The sequence below is a fragment of the Pteropus vampyrus genome, unplaced genomic scaffold, assembly GCF_000151845.1.
Source record: "Pteropus vampyrus isolate Shadow unplaced genomic scaffold, Pvam_2.0 Scaffold98, whole genome shotgun sequence".
NCBI classification, from domain to species: Eukaryota; Metazoa; Chordata; class Mammalia; order Chiroptera; family Pteropodidae; genus Pteropus; species Pteropus vampyrus.
This window is the reverse complement of record NW_011888879.1, coordinates 3,829,302-3,851,169: the sequence shown is the minus strand read 5'-3', so window position 1 is coordinate 3,851,169 and position 21,868 is coordinate 3,829,302. Positions and strand designations below refer to the sequence as shown.

General features: G+C 32.5%; 1 protein-coding gene across 1 annotated transcript in view; it reads right to left on the bottom strand.

The window, feature by feature from the left end:
• The window catches only part of TPR (translocated promoter region, nuclear basket protein), a 60,740-nt gene that overhangs the window by 22,609 nt on the left and 16,263 nt on the right, over positions 1–21,868 (bottom strand). Inside the window, exons 13-37 of the mRNA XM_023533190.1 lie at positions 21,730–21,864; positions 20,937–21,100; positions 20,371–20,504; positions 20,134–20,282; positions 18,733–18,895; positions 17,123–17,257; positions 16,455–16,595; positions 15,319–15,484; positions 14,099–14,265; positions 12,976–13,128; positions 12,453–12,569; positions 11,131–11,334; positions 10,844–11,028; positions 10,081–10,228; positions 8,379–8,516; positions 8,148–8,279; positions 7,254–7,384; positions 5,880–6,090; positions 4,906–5,049; positions 4,350–4,548; positions 3,192–3,397; positions 2,916–2,977; positions 2,252–2,460; positions 904–1,176; positions 92–237 (exon numbers count right to left, since the gene is read on the bottom strand). Of these exons, the coding sequence (XP_023388958.1) occupies positions 92–237; positions 904–1,176; positions 2,252–2,460; positions 2,916–2,977; positions 3,192–3,397; positions 4,350–4,548; positions 4,906–5,049; positions 5,880–6,090; positions 7,254–7,384; positions 8,148–8,279; positions 8,379–8,516; positions 10,081–10,228; positions 10,844–11,028; positions 11,131–11,334; positions 12,453–12,569; positions 12,976–13,128; positions 14,099–14,265; positions 15,319–15,484; positions 16,455–16,595; positions 17,123–17,257; positions 18,733–18,895; positions 20,134–20,282; positions 20,371–20,504; positions 20,937–21,100; positions 21,730–21,864 (4,012 nt within the window). The remainder of the gene's footprint in view (positions 1–91; positions 238–903; positions 1,177–2,251; positions 2,461–2,915; positions 2,978–3,191; positions 3,398–4,349; positions 4,549–4,905; positions 5,050–5,879; positions 6,091–7,253; positions 7,385–8,147; positions 8,280–8,378; positions 8,517–10,080; positions 10,229–10,843; positions 11,029–11,130; positions 11,335–12,452; positions 12,570–12,975; positions 13,129–14,098; positions 14,266–15,318; positions 15,485–16,454; positions 16,596–17,122; positions 17,258–18,732; positions 18,896–20,133; positions 20,283–20,370; positions 20,505–20,936; positions 21,101–21,729; positions 21,865–21,868) is intronic.

Genomic DNA, 21,868 nt, shown 5'->3' with positions numbered 1-21,868 from the left:
AAAGGTTCATTCACCTAATAATACTGTAACTGAAAAAAAAATCTTAGCTCTATTGATAGAAGTAAAAATAAACAGAAGAACCTCTACACACCTCAGTTCCTACAGGTGTAACGCTTTTCAATTTCTTTGGAAGAGGCATTTCCACGGTATCATCAGAGACCTGGTCTGACGCTTCTATGGTGCTATCCTCTTCCTCTTCACGTGTACGCTTTGGCAAAGAACTTGGGGTAGCTGAAACTTTGAAATTACATAATTTAAATCTTGAATTACAGCGCTATGATAAACTCAATTTAGACAAAGTTATTTTTAAAAACAATTTAGTCATTTTACTAAAGAAAGACACAATAAACACTTACTTGGACAGATTGACCCAATTTATTCCATTTGCTGATCTATGTGCAAAGAGCAAATTACACTCTGAACGAACCACCGACCTAACCTTTGTAAGCCGATCAGCCTTTACAGCAATTCACCTGACTCACTGCCACTGTGCTGATACATAATTGCCATTCACAAAGTATACAGAGGGCCTTCTGTATTTTTTAAAACCCAGGCCTTCCTGGATAAAAAAAATTTACTTCTGTGTTTAGATTTGGAAATCCTTATTTGGTCTTTTCTTAGATATCTTTTCATTTTTAGGACCTGTATTAAGTCACACATAGATTTTACGAGTTGTATCACCTTTAAAATCAGTCAAAAAAAACTGGAGAAGAAAAAATTAAATGACAAAAACAAGTGATCTGAAATAGAATTCAGTAGTAAACATAAAATTAAATATTAGGAATACATTTATCCATTTTAATGCCTGGCAGAAAACAAGTATGTACAAAGAATACTTTGAGATCTGTTCTATATCCAAGAAACTATAAATGCACGGGTCTACTCAAACTTCATTAATCTTACCGGTGCCAAATACTGCTGTAGAAGTAGAAGGCCGCTCAACTGGTGAACTCTGAACCACCTCTACTATATTTGGAGACAACTCTTGATTTGCAGGCTCAATCTGAGGATGACTCTGTTGAGTGGGTTGCACAAAAGCCGTGGCCTGTGTCTGTTGCTGAACAGTTAAAATGGGTTGAGGGATAGAAGGCTGGACGTTAGGACTAGTAGAGCGAACTGATCCACTGGTGCTTCCAAAAACTGGAACATGTTCCACAGGCCCTTCTGATTGCATAGCTGAAAAGTAATTATAATGTGAAATATATTGTCTTCCATGTTTACCGAAGCTTGGGTCATTCTTCTTATTCTGTGTTATAGGTAACATTTTGCCTATTTGTGGACATATCTCTTACCACTCACTAGATAAAAACAAAGAGTAAAGATAACAGGTGCATTTTTGTACTGCCATGTGACTGATATGGTAGTGTGCAATAAATTGCTGGCTGAATTAGATAAATACCTGAAATTGTTTTTTACATCAATTATTCTACTTAAATTACGACCAAATAAAATCAATGAATTAAGAAGCTCAGAGTCAAATTACAAGTTTTTATTAAGCATCATTTTGTTTGACATAAAATAATGATTAAGTTTAATTGGTAATATATCAGAAAATTACTGTATTGAATGTAGCTGAAGTAAAATATTCTGTACTTTTCACAGTATATACACACATTATATATTTCTAAATGCTTAAATAATTTACTGAATTCCAACGTTTATTAAGACAAGAAGCCAAGGAAATTGATTTAGTAAAGTTTTACTAAACACCTATCTTGGGCTTGGGTAAAGGAATTAAATAATGAAGATTCTTACCCTTTAGGAACTCAATCTATTAGAGTAAAAAAAGGCATGTATTCAACTGAAATGTAACTGCTATAGTAAGAAAATGTCATGAGGACAAAGTGGAGAAAGCAATTAAAGTGTCAAGACAGTTTCAGTGAAAAAGCAGTGTCTGGGTTCAACCAGTGACAATATGGTTTTCTGAAGTGGGTTTCACATCATCTTTCTTTGCCATTAGAAGTGAAAATTTTGATCCAGAAAAAATATGCCTTATATTTATAGTGGTGTATTTTCCACTTTCTTTAGCTTAAAAATAAAACAAAGCAGAAAAGAAGGAAGGGAGGGAATGTGCTGCATTAACAAATATCTTGGGTGGTAATGCACTTGAAAACATTAACTGCCCATTTTTATTATCATGTCTGACTTTAGCTTCAGTGGAAGCCTCACTTATTCTTAAAGTTACCATCATCTTCTTATGATAAATCTCAATAAGCAGTCTATCTAATTAGATCAGTGTTATTTTACTTACCTTCCTGTGATTCCACTTGTGTAGTGGGCATCACAGTAGCTGTTGGGGTAGTAGTAGGATTTGTAACAGTGGCAGGTGTAACCATTGGGCGGATACTAGCCCTGGGGGTTGACTTATTCCCAGCCATAGCTGCAGCTGTCACTTTACTTGGAGTAGATACAACAGGAGTTGGCTTGATATTAGCTGTTGGTGGGTCTGAGGTGCTGGCACTTACAGAGGGGAAAAATGCAAAAATAAATGAAATTACTATAACTATTCCTTATAAAGTACAAATGCTCTAACAAAAGCGAAACGTATGTATTTCCTGTAGTGAGTGTTCCATAAGTATGACCTTAATATGCATTCACACCTTATTAATTCTGTTTTTCCTAACACTGGTTTGGGTAGACTTTTGACAGTTTTAAAAATCAGCAGCCTATCTTAGAAGTCAATCACATCTTAAAGATGAAAGATGTTTTCTGTCACAAAGTTCTACCTGATAAGAAAGTATGCTGAAAACATGAATTCTGGGAGAAAAAAAGTTGCCAAAGAACACAATGCAATGTTGCACAGATAAATAGCTCTTTAGTACGTTTTTGTTTTTCTCTCTCAAAGTCAGTAGACTTTCCCTGAACTTAAAAAAACAAACAAACAGATAACAGGCTGTAAGAGAATCAAAACTCACATTCCTCTTTCACCAGAAGCTGGGGTTGTTTTCAACGTGATCTGTCTCTGCTGTTCAGGGACCTGAATAAAAAGAAAACTATGGATTATTGTGCTTACCCTACACGAGTATGGCACTGAACAATGCCATCCAAACAGTTTACTTTTTTTGAATTGCGTTTTTTGTTTAGCTAAAATTCATTCAGAAAAAGGCTCCTAAATCACCAGAAATGTGCAAAACGATTTGTCAATGAAATGTGCAAAAGGATTTGTCAATGAAACGGAATTAGCTTATCACCTTATTAGTAGGTTCCTGGGGCTCATCTCTCTGCTCAAGGTGTCTCTCTTGATGCTCCCTGAGTTCTCTTTCCAAGCGACTAATTCGACCTTCATATTGGGACTTCAGAGCAGTCATACGAACATCCAGTTCATCTTTCTGCTGATCTAAGGCTCCATTCCTTTGTTTAAGCTCCTCATTTTCTTTAGTTAGCTGATCTTTTACACCTAAAGAAGTAACCATGCGATTCTATTAATGTTATAATCAAACAAAAATATTTATGTGCTTAACAGGTACTCAGAAGTCTTTACCAGATTCTACTCCTGAACTTTAATATCTGCAGCAATTCTGATACACTAAACACCTCAACAGGCAAAGTTCCAAAAGTATCCATATTTATTACTCCAACATAAAGTATACTCACTCCAACATAAAAATATGTAAGTTTTCCCAACTAAGATCTCCAAAGAGATAAAGGATCCATCATCAATCTACAGTCAACAGAAGCCCTTTTAGATGGCCTTTAATATTTCAGTGCAAGGATATTATAAGTTGCAAACTTTCACTACATACAATCTATAGCATATACTTAAAAGTAACTTTATTTTTTTAATAAAGTAAGTTGCTGGGACACTATCTCAGAGATCATTAAAAAATTTCTCATAATAAAACCCAACAAATTTGGCATTTTATTTACCTACTAAGCAGAATGGAAAGCAAGGTACAGTAAGGCTGTGAGTGCTGCAGCACTGGGCTCCTCATAAATCTGACATATTTTCCCTGAAGGGCTAGAGGGGCCTTACGTAAAGTGAGGAACAGAAAAATTTCTGGCCTGGTAAGACCCAACGCTGTCTAGTTTACAGAAGGCCTCTGGATAGTACACTGTGGACCCAAAGGATCTCCATCAGAAGGTCGTAACACTGAAGTGGAAGGACAGCAATACACCCCATCTATTTATTACCAGTTAACAACTAAGACTTCATCTATCAAGGACATCCTCATCCCCTGAAAATTAAGATTGCTCTAATTTTGTGTCTAATTAAATAAACCCAATATTTAAAGCACACACAGAGAAATCACTTCATAGTATTTACTTTCTTTCTTTCTCAGTGAATTTTAAGCTTATATCAAATTAACTTTCACTATCAAGTTCAAACCTTAGCCTATACAGAAATTTACCAGCTAAATGTGCGATTTTTGATTTTGCCGCTACAATAGCCTTTCTTGTTTTTTCCTCTTTTTCAGTTATCTGCTGGCGGAGCTGCTCCTCCTGCGTGGTTCTATCTTGAAGATCCTGACGGAGGCGTGAGAGTTCAGACTGAAGCTGCACAGTCTGTTCCTGGAGATTTCTTGCTTCCATCTCTTTCTCAGATAATGTCTTTTAAAGGAAAGCAAAGGGTTCACTACATAAGTCAATCAAACTACTATAATCTGTATGTTCTACAAACTGAAAAAGTAAAACTTGTTAATTTGCTTATTTACATTAAATGGAAGTATAAACATAAAATGGTGGTCAAACCAAGTAAGTGAACACTTGAAGATGACTAGATGCTACATGAGTCATTCAAAGTAAAAAGGATAAAATATGTACATTTCCATATAAAAGTGTCTGTGTAACCCATATTTTTTAAAATTCCTTTTTTTATGACTGAGTAATAGTTCATTCTATTTCTTTAGGTATTCAACAACAAGGAAAGAATTGGTACATAAAACTTTCACTATCTCACACTCATACCTTCTGCAGATTCTCTACTTGACTCTCAAGTGATTTTGACTTTGTTTCAGCTTGGTTAAGGGTTTCTTTGAGCTCCTGCATTTCCTGGACAGAGACATGCTGTTCCTGATGGTCTCCAGAAGACTGAGCTGAGGTCTCCATGATCTAATATAACAAACAGTAACAATATACTTCCACATTTATATTCAATAATTCCACTTTTGCAAGTTCATCTAAGGAAATAATAACTATGCAAAGAAATTTATCTTTAAGATATTCATAAGTGAATTTTCTATGGAACAACTTTAATGTTCAAATGTAAGTTATTAAATTGATTAGTGTTTTCCATATAACTGAATATTAAGCAGCTAACCAAGATGATAGTGCACTGTTTGACATGGAACTGTTTGGAAAAACAAATCACTCATATGTAAAGAAAAGTATCCTTAAGTGCCAACAGTGGTTAACACTGAAAGGTAAGAATTTTGTATTTTTTTCCACATATATTTTCTAATCTAACATGTGACAAATATGTAATTAAGTGGATATAAAGTTCTTTATCTTTAGGAATTAAAATTCAGATTCAAACTGTAACAAGGATTTAAAAATTCTTTTTGATTGGTAGTTAACAGATTAATTTAAAACTGTAACACTACCTGATTAATTATAAAGAACTATCATTTTTCGATATACACAATTTTAGTCAGCAATGACTTACAAGAAAAGGAAGAATATTTGAAACTAGAATATTAAACTCAAATATCTTGGATTTATTAAGATTTCTCCATGAATTTATAGTGTACTTTGGAACATATTAAAGAGCTGATTTTAAATAAAGATATATATAAGCTTACACTCGTTTAAAATCTAAACATCAATAATCAAAATTACGAAGATTTTTATAAGTTATCCTTAAATGGTGTGTGAATTGTGTACATAAATGATATACTGCATACGTAAAATATACATATAAAACAAAAATCACTTCAAAATACCTTATCCTGTTGTGCTTTAAGTTCTTCATACTGAGTCTTGTACCTACGCCCAATTTTCTTGACTTGAGTAATAGTTTTGACTTTTTCTTGTATATCAATTATTTTGGCATCTAAGTCCTTCTGGATGTTTTCCTTTTCAGTTCTTACTTTACTTAAATCCTCCTTTAGACTCTGGATTAAGTTCTGGTTGTTAGTCAAAGATGCATTTGATCTAAACAAAAAAAATGGGGTAAAGGAGAAAGACTAAGTATATGAGACATTTTCAAGTTTTAAAATCCTTTACATTTTTATTGTAAGATAAAAGTAAGATTTTTATTTAAAAATCCTTAAAAAACACACACCCATACTTAAAAGATAATTCCTTAATTTATGAATCTGTGGTCCTTTAGAAAGATTGTCTGATTATTACATGGGCGTACATGCTCATTTTAGAGATAAGAAAAACCAAGCTATAAGCAGTCATATAACATGCACAATTTTAAATAGTAATCAAGTGTTGGTACACAGATTTTAATCTACATTTGCCTGATACCAAAATCTATACTCCACTCTATTGAGCATTAAGTAAATATGTTAGGTTTTGTAGGTCACATAAAGTCTTCGTTACACAATTTTTCCTTTTTTACAATGCTTTAAAAATGTTAAAATGATTTTTAGCTTACAAGCCATACAAAACAAGATTGTGGGTTATAGTCTGCCAAATCCTGTACTTTATCATGAACTAAACTTAAATCTAATTACTTGAATTAAGAGTATGGGTTTAATCTTGTGTATCTTTCTGAATCTCACCTTTCTCATTTTTTAAAATTTAGTAATATTATAGTAAGAGATATATTGTTATGAAAAAAGTATATGGGACAAAAATGTATAATCTTTTAAGCTCATGATGACATGGACAACTCATATTAAAGCTTTAAAAATACAAACCAGAAACATTAATTTTAATATTCAACTTATCTTTAAAAGGACAATGTAAGTTCATTTAAAAAAATTTAACTTAAAAACTTCCTTTATTAAGAATTTTCAAAACAGGTTCATGAATATATTCTAACCAAAAAAAAAAAAAAGGCAGACCTATTTGCAAGTTATTTAGACTGTTTAGAAAAACACATTTAGCTTTAGACTCACATCAATTGTGTAGTTTTTTTTAAAAAAGTAACAAAATACAGAGAAATAATTCATACATGAAGACATAAAATTAAATTACTGCTTGTTTGGCTCTTGAAAGTAATAAAGGGAAAAACACATGTAAGGGCTCCAGCACTTTCCATTCTTTCTAAAATCAGGAAGCACTCGTGGAGTCTTACAAAGAGTAGAAGTCAACTTCTTTAAGATTTCATGTATTATATACAATTTAAGGCTTCTTCTGTATACCTTGCAATCTCAGCTTTAAGTCTCCCAATTTCTTCAGTTAACTGTTGAATACGCTTAGTATGAACTTCCTTTTCAGAAAGGAGCTTCCGATATTCTTCAGTATCTGGATCTTTCTGTTGACTTATTAGATGCTAAAACAGCAAAAATGCATAACATGGTCTTATAGGTTTGCCAAACTAATGTATAATAAAATAATAGAGCATCTAATTATGTTTACATTGGGTATCTTGCATACAAAATGATGAAGCACCAAACTACAATATACTTAAGATTAAAGCTTTAGTTGTTTAGCTAAAAAATCTAACCAAAATAAAGAGAAAATAGAGTAAATGTTATTAACTATTCATTATATTTTCATAGTTGCAAAACATTTCAGTATAGTTACAATGGAACCAAATAATAGAATCCAAAAATCTATAAGCTTTTAATATTAAACAATTTCATTAAAGTGACATTTATAAGAAAAAAAGCTTATATTACAATCCAAACAAAAACATAAAAATAATCCTAAATGTAAGTAACTACATCAGCCAAGAAGGAAAGCAACACAATAGAAATATATCTAGATTTGTGTAGGTCACCCTCCTTGACTTTTCAGATTGCTTGTGTGATTAAAAAAAAAAAAAAAGAATGAATTGGCTCTTAAATTCTACAGTCATATTCAGATAATAATGGTTTCCGTTCTAGAGCGTTTTGGGATGAATTGCTTTACGCTTATTATTTAACTTTTGTAACATGAAAAGTGATTATTATGTCATTTTTACAAATGAAGAAAATGGGCTCAGAGAAACTCTCACAACTCATGTAACTAGTGTGTGTGGCACGGCACACATTTACCCTATTACTTAAAATCAACATGTTTCCATGTTTCAGAATGGGTTTAACTGCATTTACCTGGTTACGGGCTTTCCAACGTTTGACATCTTCTTCCAATAACTTCTTCTCTGCTTGCAGCATGCCGCTTTTCTCACTCAGCTCAGCATTTGCTTCTTGTAAGGGTAAAATATCTAACTCCAGTTTCCTCACCTAAAAATGTGCCAGTATTTTTTAATACGCAATGTAAAAATTCCTACATAATATTACTGAAAATAACATGCCTTTACTTTTGAAGAGTCAGTTACAAACCTTTGCTTGCATCTGCTGCAGATCCTGTTCTAGCCTCTCCTTTTCTTCTCTTAGCATCTTATTGGTCTCCATAACTACATTCATTGTTTCGGTTTTCTTCATCAGTTCTTCATGCTGGGCCATTGTTTTTGCAGTTACCTAAAGATTTCAAGCACATGTATATATACGCCAACATCTAACAACAGGTGAAGATCTATCTTTTCCTACCAGTTCTAATCATTCCTACAAAAAGGGTTTAAATGTCAACTTTTAAAAATAAATTTGTGAAAGTTTTACATCTTTTTCTGTGATACGTACTAATTATAGAGTTTAAACAGATGCAAGAAATTAAAAAGATAAAAGCAAAAAGATATCACAAATCCCACCAACAAATAATCCATTTTACCATTAGGTAAGAACATCAATCCACATCTCTTTCCAAAACCATACTTTTTGCTGTACTGAATTTAATAGTTCTAAAATAATGTTATCTTGGCCCTATTTTTTGCCCCTTGTACAGAAATTCTTTTTCATTTTATTCAGTTGTTTCATCACTTGTTTTGAGCAATTTTATCGAATATTTGTTTGTCAAGAAATTTTTTCCTCTTCTCATTGGGTGTAATTATCCATCTTTTGCACGTTACTTTATTCCCTCACCATTTTTAAAGCTAAGGCTCATGGCTGGCATGCTAGTTTCACACTGCATTCTATGATTTTGAAATAATATATGTTACTTCTTGAATCTCTTCTGACTGCATGTCAGAGCTGGTTCTTCCCCCTCTGAACTTGCTTGTGGGTTGGACATTTTCTAGTATTATTTGCCTTTCTATAGGCCAAGGGAACAGCAAAAAGAAGAGACTGAGAGAATATGCAGGCTTTCTTAGCAACTCTGGTTTTCCCCATTTCTCCAAGTGTTAACTCCATTAAATTAGAAGGTCTGTTTATTATTTCCATGATGAGATATATTTGAATTTGGATTGTTTCTCAAGAGAATGTAATTCTGGAACTTCTGATTTGTCTGAAAACATAAATCCCATAATTCTAATTATTCACTTTCCCCTGTTTCAATGGTTTCTCTCTAGCAGTCATTCCAACTATTAGTTAAAAGATAAGTGATTAAAAGTCTTAACTTCCTTCCTTCCAGATATGGGTTATATTATTGCATCTCCTCATGCAATAGATCATACAAGAAGTATCTGGCTCGTAATGAGGATTAAAGAATCAGACTTGTGCCGCAACCATCCATTCACTATAGTATCTTCTTTTCCTTTCTTTGATTGAAAGTTTTTATTATTTTTTTGCTTCTTTGATGAGGAAGAAATATTCTGTAGCAATTTCAATCCATCGCGTTATCCCAGAATGACCATACTGACGTACATGACAGCTATAACAATTAAGGTAATTGATATTTATTAAGAATTCATTATGCACCAGGCATGATTGTGAATGCTTCATGTGCACTAGCTCACTTAATCCTCAATATTACAGATGAGGAAATTTAAGAGCAGGGAAGTTAAGCAACGTACCTAAGGCACATGTCTAATGGTAGGCAGTCTGGTTACTTCTGGTCTCTTATCGCTAAACTGTATCAATATCCAATAACGTTTAATGAATTTACAGGTTTAGAAAAAATGCTCATTTCAAATGAAATTTTATGTTACAAGAAACTAAAACAAGCATTTCTCTTGATTTCACCAATAATTTCTAAAGCCTGAAGACATACCTGGACTTTCTCCCGTTCAGCATTGAGACTATCCTGCAGCTCCTGCAGTTCTCTTTCTAAAAGTTCAACCCGTTGTCGATAACGCAGACTCTCAACCTGAGCCACCTCAAACCTCGTTTCAGCAATTTCTTTTTCTCGTCGTATAAATCTACAAGAATACATCACATTTTATTTAAATTAAAATAACAATAGCATAACATTTCAAAACTTGGGTAATTTTTAAGATGACAAGATCTATTTACTTTAATAACTATTTTTACATAATGTTTTCATTAACAAATAATGAGATATACTTTTTATTATAGTGTCCTTAAAAATGTAAATTTCTTTTTTTCTATTACGTTTTCTTAAAAAAAGATTTTTATTAAAATACAGCTAACATATATTATATTAGTTTCAGCTGTACACCAGTTATTCAACATTTATAGACCTAAAGAAGTGATCACCATAAGTCCAGCAACCACCTGATACTGTAAAATGCTATCACATAGGAATGTATATCTTTAAAATGATCTGAAAGGCCTTTAGTTTTCCAAAGAAACCAAATTCTTACTTTCAGATTCGATTTAAAGTTATTTACATGTATCTAAATGTCAGAAGTGATCACTAATTGGGTGGTAGTGGGTTTCTTGGCCAATAAGAGACAAAATAAGCTTTGTACCTAAATTGCTCATTATTTCCACTTCTCTAATTTATACATTTGTAGTTTCATCTCATAGTTGATATACCATAGAAGTAAAACATTAAGAACATTTCAAGTTACCTGAGAATTTCTAAAATTTGTTCTTGAGATTTTCCTTCTTCACTGAAAGACACATTCAATGGACCTTGTACCCCTTCCTTCACGGAGGCAACGACCTTATCACTTAATTTTTCAATCTGATCGTGAAGTAATCTGTTTTGTTTCTCCAGATCTTCACAGCGAGACACACATTTGGAAACTTCATCCTGTAAAAGAGTTTGTCATGAAACAGATTTTCCTATGTACATTAAAACAACACACAAACCTTTCAGTCCTCCAGAATATTCTATTATGATATACGATAATACCTTTAACACTCTCTCTCTTTCCTCCCAAGATGCTTTACACTCCAACAACTGTGACTCCGCTTTCTGGGTTGTTTCTTCCAAATGCTGACGAACTGATGCCATTTTGGAAACCTGTTCCTTGGCAGCTTGTAGAGCTTCAACATCAGCAGCGTGTAGCATCAACTCTCTCTCATACTTATTCTGAGCTTCCACAGCTATTTTAGCCTGTAAGAAGTTATTCCATTGACACAAAAGATTAAAAATCTACAAAGCTAGTTTGTACAAAAGATGCACATTGTGTTACTTAAAAGTGAGGATAATCTAAATGCACCGAAATAGGAGAATAATTAAAAGCTATGCTATTATCTATTTGATGAAATGTTAAAGAACTATTCTAAATGAAACATGAAGATTATGAAATAATCTGGAACACACTATAAAATATAGGCTAAATATAACTTAGTTATGTAAAATACATATACACACGAAAATTTAGCACAAAGAAAAATGAAAATAATTTATTTAAAAATTGAATTATGGATACATTCTCTAATTTTAATTTTCTAAAGTTACATTGTTAGGCAGTAAGACAAGGATAATTCATTTTTGTCTAAACTAGTTTTGAAGTATTCCCCCTGTGTTCCACTTTTAAAGTAATCATGATACATGTTATATACATGTAAATAATAAAGAATAACTAAATGAATGCCTATTAATAAACTACTAAACTTAAAAATGAGATTACTCATATTCTTACAGATATTCCTTTCCCATTCTACCATTTCAATAATCTCCATTCCCCTGAATTATGTTTTATCATTTCTTGTTCATAAAAATTATAAAAAGTTTGATCACATATGAGTGTGGGCGCGTGTATTTATATACTTAAAATAAATAATGTGGTTTTGCATTTTTAATGCCTTATAAAAAGTGGTATATAAAAACCTATAAGCCCAGTAATACATTAAAATGTTTTCAAGGGGTCCTTGTTTTGCTAAGGGTTACCTCTATCTTGTCTATGACAGAACTAGTAAAGGACCTCAATTGTTAAAAAAAAAAGGGGGGGGGTTTGAAAATGAGAGCAAATATACATTTACTCTCCTACTCCTACCTTTTTATTTTTTTTCCATTTGTCAAGATTGCTTTGTTAATGGATAATGCACTATTTACATTAGCTTTCGTCTGTACTTCTCAACTGATCTTAGTCCTAGTTCCACAAGAGTAGAAATAATCTTGTATTTCTGTAAAGGTCACCAACCTCCAAAATGCATTAATATACTCAAAAAACTTCCCTAAAAATCAAAGCTCATTTATCAATAACTGGCTGTGAGAGTAGTACTTACTTGCTCCTGACAGTCACGTCTGGCTTGCTGTTCATTACTCAGAGCTGTGCTTGCTCTCTGAAGAGCTTCTTGCACTTCATTCTGAACACTATTAAGTGTTTTCTTTAACTCAGATACCTAAATTAGAAGAACAAGATTAAAACCAGAGTTAATTGCAAACTTAACTTTAAAAATACTGAAGACATTTTAAAAATCCTATTTAGCTCAAAGGGACTCTTTACTAAATTTAAAATAATTGTGCTACACAAATTTTGCAGGTCGACATTTCCTCCCTGTTAATATTTGCGAAAATCAGTTCTCAGGCAGAGGCTTCTAAAAAGCCGCACTGATCCCTACTTCCTTAAAGTAGTCTATATGTATTTCAAAAGAAATACATACAGAGTAAAACATAAAACTAAATTGCTGGGTATGTGTTCAACCAACATCTGTTGAGGTGTACTGAATGGTAACTAATGAGATACTTAAAAAATCAAATCCTTAACACAATGAAAAAAGGACTGATATGGTTAATGACCTAATTTACCTGTTGTTCCATGCTTTCTATGGCTTTTCTCTTGTCATCCTGAAGTTCCTGTTTTTCCTTCTCTACTTCCATCAACTTCTTTTCCAACTGTGTCTGAAACTCAGCTGACTCTTTTAAACGAACTTCAATATTCTTATGTACTTCTTCTGTTACCTTCATCAACATCCAAACAGTAGGATAAAAGTTATACACATTTAAAATTATATAATTACTTTCTCGAAATCTGAACTAAATTTGTAAAGTACTAAAATTAATGTTTGCCTGTATTTAAAAAAATTCATCAAATGCTGATTAAGAGTTAAAAAACATTTAAAATTATAAGCATAAGCATAATTTACCTATTAACTTGGCTTCTGGCCATTTTTTCTTTTGAAGTGAAATTTCCAATTCTCATTTCTCCCTCAATCCTCATATCCACTTGCCTAAAATCTGTCCATTTTACTACTGAAAGGATTTTCCCTCTACATATTTTGATTCCTATGATGCTAACCACAAAAGGATCTTCTAAAACTGTGGCCCTGGACTATAGTTATAGCCTCCAAATGAACTTGGTATCCTTCAATCTACTATATTAATCTTTCTAATTAAAACATTCTAGCTATTATATTTTGGGAAAAAAAATCAATGGCTGTTAATAATCTTACAAAATATGACATTCAAAACATTTCATATTTGATTCCTGAAATTATGATTATATTCCTTACTACTTAACTTCACAAATCCAACACTCTAGCCAAACTTATATGAAGTCTTTTTATCTTGGCTGAGGGTTCCTGCTATAAGGAATAACTTTCTATCTTTGACTGTCCAAATGATTCTTTCAAGGCTGTGCACAATGCCATTTCTTTTGTATAGCCGTGCATACTCAGAAGACAAACATCCTCACCTACCTCCCACTCACATCAACATTTGATCTGTTCCCTTCCTACAACAATTAAATACTCTGTTTTGTGAATTTTGTGGGCTGTTTTTATCTGGCTTACTAAATTCAAACACTTTAAAAAAGTAAATGTAATGATGTCAGTCCAACTCACCCTTAATACAGTGCCTTACATCCTGCAGGCTCCTAATTAAAATAAAGTTAATAAGTATACATTCAAATTGAATTTAAAATCATATATACCTGCTTTTCCTTGTTAAGGGATTCTTCCAAACTAGTAACCATTGCTCGATACTGTTCCACATTACTCGTACTTGTTTTGAGTCTTTCCTTCAAATCATTCACCTGCTCTTCTGCCTGCCTTAGTTGACTCAGAAGATCATCCACATCTTCTTTGTTGTTGGGCTGACCTAAAAAATTTAACAATTTTCCTAAAATTAACATTTTAAATGATATTAGAGATGACTTATCAAAGAGTTTGTGAAATTAGGATTAAGGCTCAAATGTAGAAGCACTTAATTATCTAGGAAGTATAACTCAACCCATGCTGAATACCAAAATAAAAATATAATTTTGTTGGTTTATTTCTTCCAGAAAAAAAAAATCAAATATTTGAAATCTGCTGTTAGAAATATCAAGAAAAGGATATTTAGAAGAATATCAACCATTTCCACTCAATTGAACAGCTACTTGAAGGAATTACCAGATTTTTAATTTATTATTTAAACACTGTTGACTCTAAAACATCAAATCTTAAATTTAGACCAATTTTCAATCTAAAATCTAAGGAAAAGGAATAAATTGCAGATTGAAAAGGATATTTATATATCAATAAAAAAAGACTTGATAATTATATATACTGCATGTATGATATATATTTACATACAAATATACATACATACATACACATATATACACACATACATAAACAATTATATTTTTAAATTTATCTTCTATTAAGAAATAAAACCATGTAGAAATATCTGGATACAAAGCCTTTGCATTTGAAATGGTGTATTCTCAAAGAAAAACCATAATCTAATGAAATAAATCTTTTATCAGAGGTTATCAATGAGCAAAGATTGAGAATAAGAGACACCAAACAAATCAATTATTTTTGCAAGTGAGCCTTATCATTACAGAGTTAACAAGTAACCTCATTTCAACAGGGAGTTTAAGATTCAAATATTAGACCTCCTAGAAACATTTTTAAAATATCAATAAATGGTTTCATCAATTGAAAAGCTAAGAGTATACCTTGGTCAGATACCATGCAGAACTATTCTGAATCTTCCAAGTCTGCAAATTTATTAATTTAGGCCTAAAATGGAGTTTTACTATAAGAAGAGCAAAAGGAGTTTTACTAAATTTTACTGAATTTATTAATTCAGGCCTAAAATGGAGTCTTACTATATGAAGAGCAAAAGTTTTTTTTTTTTCTTTTGCTAGTATCTAGTTATTACCTTTACCCGTCCTCTGTGAGGACTGAGAAGCAAGCTGGACTTCCATATTGCTGAGGTGCTGTTTCAAAGCAGCAGTTTCCTTTTGGGCATTCTTTAATAGTTCTTTTGTGTTAAGATGAAGATTTGTCTCAGTATCCAGCTGTCTCTTTGTATCTAAAAGTTGAACCTATAAGAAAAAAAATACACTAATCTTACAAACATAACTTTTAGGTTCTTAAATCACTAGAGGTTCATCTTTTCAGAGAGCTTTAAAACTCTGGCCAAGATAGAGAAGTAGAAACCCGATTTACCAAATTTACCTTTGAAACAACCAAAAACCACCCACAAACAAACAAACAAACAAACAAACAGAAATAGATGTAAAACATCAAACAATTTCATAATTGTGGGTTGATAGGAAACTAGAGGCGAGCCCTACAATGGCCCTAACTTACTAAGAGTGTCCAGGCTATCGCACAGGATAAAGGAAATGAGGCAGAGGCCAGCAGACTCTCTGAATCGAGAACACAGAACTGAGAGTATAAGATTATATGAGCTCGAATTCATAAAACAGACTCTCAGAGAGAAGACTGCTGCATGGATAAGGGTACCTTGGAGATTAGCGGAAGATCCCTCTTAAATACCCAGCAAAACAGTGACCAATGTACGTATGTGAAATTACCCCAGACAGGGTAAATCATCATCCAAAGAGACTGGAGTGAAGAATGTATGGAGCTCCCAGAGTTTGGAATAATGCCTGTTCCCAGACTGAAAACACACTGGAACCAGTACTCAGGAAGGTCTCGCCTCAGCAATAGGGAATGATTAGTTCTGTACTGAGCACTGCTTTGGGCCTGGCTAATGATAAAAAGCAAGACTTAAGAGAACTGAACTCTTTTCAATTAATTTTACCACATCCCAGAACGAAGTTCAAGATTTATAGGAATACAAAAATATCTAGCACCCAACAGGATAAAACTCACAATGTACTGTGCCCAGTAAAAATTACTAGGCATACAAAGAGGCAAGAAAAACTTGAATTTGTAAGAAGTTTTTTCAAAACCATGCTTCGACATGAGATGGCAGCATATCCACACATCAGCTTAATTTTTGAACATAAACAAATCTACAGAAATTCAGAAAACTGACAGACTCACATCTAAATTTCTAGTCAGTGTATGCCTTTGTTCCACTTCATTTTCCAACTTCTTTTTTAGATGCGATATCTCATGTTCCAATTTTTCTATCTGGCTACTAAGTCTTTGTTTGGTTTCTGTTTCAGATCGCTCTAGTATTCCCTAAGGATAAAAAAAAGATCTTTGGTTATACTTAAGAAAAAAGTCAAAAAAGCAATACAAAGAAAATTAAAGGCTACAGGGGATTATGGAATTACGATTCATTTCTACATGAAATTAAGATCTATAACATTTACCAAGAAAGTTATTTTGATATTTTACATACTAAAACATCTACTACTTAGTAGGGAAAAAAGAAAAACATAGTAAGTCACTCAGCTCTCTTCAAGTTTAAAGAAAAAAAAAAAAATCCAAAATTTAAACTTGTAAACATTTAAACTGCACAGGACTCTGTAAATAAAGACCTGAAGATCAAAACTGCCAAGTGCATGAATTCAATCAGGTCTCTTTCAATGCTTTATTTGGAATTCTGACATGTCTTAATAAACCTCAAAATTCAATGACCATCATTATATACAATAAAAATGACAGGTACAATTTTCTAATTAAGGAAACTGAGAACATATAATGTTAAAACTAGTTAAATTTAACTTAGAAATTTTATTTCTCTATATGCCTTATTTGGTTACCTGAATTGTTTGCAGATTAGTCAGCAGCAAGTTTTGCCCTCTTTGTTCAGCTAACAAAGATTCTCTTTGCTGAGAAAGACGAACTTCTGACAATTTAAGCATTTCCTTTTCCTTTTTCAAATTTTCTGCTCTTACCTTGAGGCAAATACAAATGCAAGAAAAAAATGTTGGAAAACTGTGTGTCAAATGTAGTAATACCATTATAAAATTAAAATGATCTTTCATTACTACATATTTCTTAATGCTAGAGACTATATATTTCCATTGTGTAAGAAAATATAACTTAGTTTCATGTGTTGTAATATGAAGCAAAAATTTGGAACACCAATGGATCAAAGAAAAAATTTTGCAAGTACCACAAATACTTATGATTTCTTTGTTGTAACCAATCAGACTTTAAAACAAAAAAAATCTAAAATAGCAGAGTAAAAAAAAAAATTGCAAAATTATGCAAGTATTAGAATGTAGCAGCAGATGTCAAATGATAATGTACATCTGAAAATTATATAATTGTATTAACCAATGTTACCCCAATGAACTTAATGGAAAAAAAAAAAAAAAGAGAATGTAGCTTGGATACTATTTGAGAGTCTTGACTGATCTTTTTAAACTTTTTTTCCCCAAAAAGAGTACACTGAGTGCGAGGATATTAAAAATTAATATCCTCAAAGAATTCATATTTATGATTCATGCCTACCAAGCATAAAACTAACTCCAGCAGTTTGAAAAAGTGCTATTGTCCATTCTCCATAAAGGAGTAGGAGCAAGATAAAAATGTAAGAATTAAGCTAATAGACTTTGAAAACCTAGTTTTAAGTCTCAATCACTTATGAGTGCCCCAAAATAGGAAAATTACTTAGTTTTTGAGTCTGTTTCTCAACAAATAAAGTGGGGGACAATGTCACCTAGCTCATAAACAGCAATCAAAAGTTGAGAGTGATAATTTCATAAAAAAGCAAAATACTACAAAAAAATTAGTCATCAATGAATTCGCTATTTATAGTTAAAAGTACTGTCAATTTCTGAGACATTTATATTCTTGCTGAAATTCAGGAAAATAATTCAATGCTAATGAAACTTGGTCATCGAAGACAATAAAAATGAGTAAGAATGGATGAAATATTCATTTTTCTTTGTTGTAACTAGAAAAAGAGTGACTTACAAATTTATTTTGAAATGGAAGATGTGTAAGGAACTCAGTTCAGAAAAACTTCCTATCTCTTCAGTTTTAATAGAAATAATCACCTAGCTGATGCAGAGCTGGATAAAACCGTCAACAAAGTGGTGGTTAGGGGCACTGACAGCTACACAGTTAAAAATCCACATATAACTTAAGTCTGCCCTCCACATAGAGATTCCCAACCTCAGCTGAAACTAGAGTTGACCTTTGAAGAACATGGGTTTTAACTGCACAGGTTTACTTATACCAGATCCACTTATATGCAGATTCATGGATAAGAAAATCTTATTACTTTGTAATAAAGACTTGTAATACACACAAACAGCTCAAATTAACTATGTTATATCAACCAGTAAAACCAAAGTTATAACTAAGAAACAAAGGTTAAATGCAATTTATAATGTAGTCAGATGAGAGAAATTGGTCTCACTTCTGCAACAGCTAGCTTTTCGTTTGCTCCTCTCAAATCTTGCGTCATTGTATTGATGATCTGTTCCTGCTTTTGAGTGGTTGCAGTGAGCTTCTGATTTCTCTCATGTAGGGATGTTATTTCTCGGCGATATCCTTCAACATTATCTTGTAACATTTCATAACTTACATGAAAAAAAATAATTCCAATTGAAATACTAGCTTAATTCCTTAAAAAGTTTCACAATAGATTAAGAAAACAGTGGCTTTTGTAATGTAACGTCTCCATAATTTTTTCTAAACTCCAAAATTAGCAGTTAAATTCAAATTCTAAATAAGCACAGTATTTCATGCTGAATTAACTTTTTAATCTTACTCACTTACAAGAATTTTAGTTATATCCAAAATAATACCAATACAATGCTGATACACCAGATACCTGCACAGTGCAGTATGCAATCTAAGATACTTAAAAATGATTAGTGATGGATTTTTGCCAATTCTTTTTTCTGCTGTAACTCTTCACTGTATTTTCTTATATGATTGGAAGCTTAAAAAATGGCTAGCTAGAGCTATCAACATAGGGAGAAAAGATCTTTTTATTTCAGGTATCGAACTTAGAATGTATAGAGATAACTGCTTGCCATATCCTCACAAAAACATAGTTTTATCATGTAGCAGGCATACCTTATTTTATTGTGCTTCATAGATACTACATTTTCATAACGATCAAGACCAGACCTTTCACCAGCAAAAGGACTGAACTGTAGAAGGCTCATATGATGGTTAGCATTTTTTAGCAATAAAGTATTTGTTTAAGGTATGTACATTTTTTAAATGTACTATTGCACACTTAATACACTATAGTATAGTGCAAACATATGTACTGGAAAACCAAAAAATTCATGTCACTAGCTTTATTGCAGAATCTGTTTTATCACAGTGGTCTGGAACTGAACCCAGTCTCTCCAAGGTGTGCTGGTGAACATAAAAATAAATTTCGTCTTTACTTATAAAACTAACAGCATCCAATTGATCTAGTAACAACGATGTGATAAAATTTACTATTATTCCTTTGTAAGTGACCAAGAAAGTGAATTTTCCCTTAACTATCTCATACTTGCTTCTCTTTTACCTAGAAAAGGCTGAATGGAATTTGTTCACGCTCCCCTCACCTTTTGGTACACTCAATGATTAAGTCTTTCAGTCTCAGGAAGGAAAACTAGCAGCATTCCTCACATGAACTTCAACTTTAAATAACTGCATGGACTTCTTAGCAATGCCCAAGAGAATCATTAACCAATATTAAAAATGAACCCCCACAGATACTCATCTGAACTATACAAATTAACCCTTGAATTTGGTTCATTTGAATACTGAAGTATACCATTTAGACTTGATTTTTGAACAAAAGAAAATTTACCGTTTAGAAGCAAAATCTAGCTGGGTAGAAATTTTGGTGTTTTGTGATCGCAAATCTGTGACTTGCTCCTGAAGTTTTTCGAGCTGTTCGTTTTGTATTTTTTCATTATCTGCCTTTTCCTTTTTGTAGTTTTCGAAAATTTCCTGCAGCTAAATATTATAAAGATTTTTAGAAAATGATCCTCTGTTCTCCTGAAAAACCTAACCCAAGATAAACATATAAAGGTGTCATCTTTACCTGTTTAAGGGCAGCCTTGGCTTCTATAGCCTCTGCTGACTCAATTATGGGTACTGGAGCAGGAGTGGAAACAGTCTGTGATGTACTTGAACGTTTTGGAGTTGACATAAGAGAAATATCTTCTAAGCCTGACGCTTCAAAAATGTAAAAAGACTAATATAACATTTGCAAATACATTATTACCAAAATCAACAAGCTAGACTATTTACATGAAATCATAAGGTTATAGAAATTATGAAACAAGAAATCTACTAAATCAACTATCATTTCTAGTTTCTGATTAGATATATTTGCAGGTTAAACGTTCAAACAAAACATAACCAAAAAAATATCATAATTCATTGATTCTAAGATGCATCCTTTTCAACAATGAAAAGCATTTCTTCCTTCTTAATAATACCTAAAACAATGATGTGCTTTAGAATTGATGACCTGTTATGATCTACTATACATCTTCATTTGAAGTGTGCACACTGCTAATATTGCAAAATCCATTCCCTAGTACACATTTCAGAAAAATTTCCCAAAAATATTGGAAACTTTTCAGATAACATACAAAAACCTACCTTGTAAAGGAATGACAACTCCTGTTGTTTGTGACAACAAAATACGGTACATATCACGCTGACGAACTATAGAATCGACAAGCTGCATTTGGTGTTGACGTGACTCACGGAGTTGTTCCAATTCAGTGAGGGCACTCTCAAGTTTGAGCTGAAGCTCGGTGATTCTGCAGGAAAAATCAGTCTATTTCATAGGACTGAGATTAAGAGGCAGTTATAATTTCTACTGTAAATTGACTAAGTATTTTAACATCTAACAGTAAGCATATTATTTCCATCTCTCTTATCCTTTCTTCTGATGATAGTTTAAGAACCACTTTTAAAACCGCCACTATAGAGGCTTGGGCACTCACTACTGTCATCTGAAAAATTTGTTTTCAAAAATTAAACCAATCCAGTCAGTCCAAACTCATCTTCTCGCATTCAAAGCCATTCCTCCTCCTCTAACACAAAACATTTTTTGAAAAAATTCTTTACTCTGCTTAATTCTTGCATATCTTCTCCATGCAGTCTGGCCTATTGCTTAAAATCTAGGCTAGGTCCTCCACCTCTATGCTCCCACAGGTAGGCTTTTATCTATTATATCACTAATCATGCTGAACTAAAAGTACCTACTTATTTATCTATCTTATTATGGAGCTTATCCACAAACTTGAATGTTTTTTTTTTTGCTATTATTGCTCAATTTTTTTTCTCTCCTAAATCACTATATTCCCAGCATCCATCACTGTTAGGGGGTGCATGATAAGTTTTTAACAAATGTTTGCTAAACTAACCGAAGTAGTCAATAGCTTACTTGGATGAAGTCGTTTCTTGTTCTTCTCTTTCTCTGGTTTCCCCAAGTTCTCTAAGAGCCACTAAAAGACGTTGATTTTGCTGTTGAAGCTCTTCAATATTTCTGTAAGATACTAGATGCTGTGATATTACTTCAGATG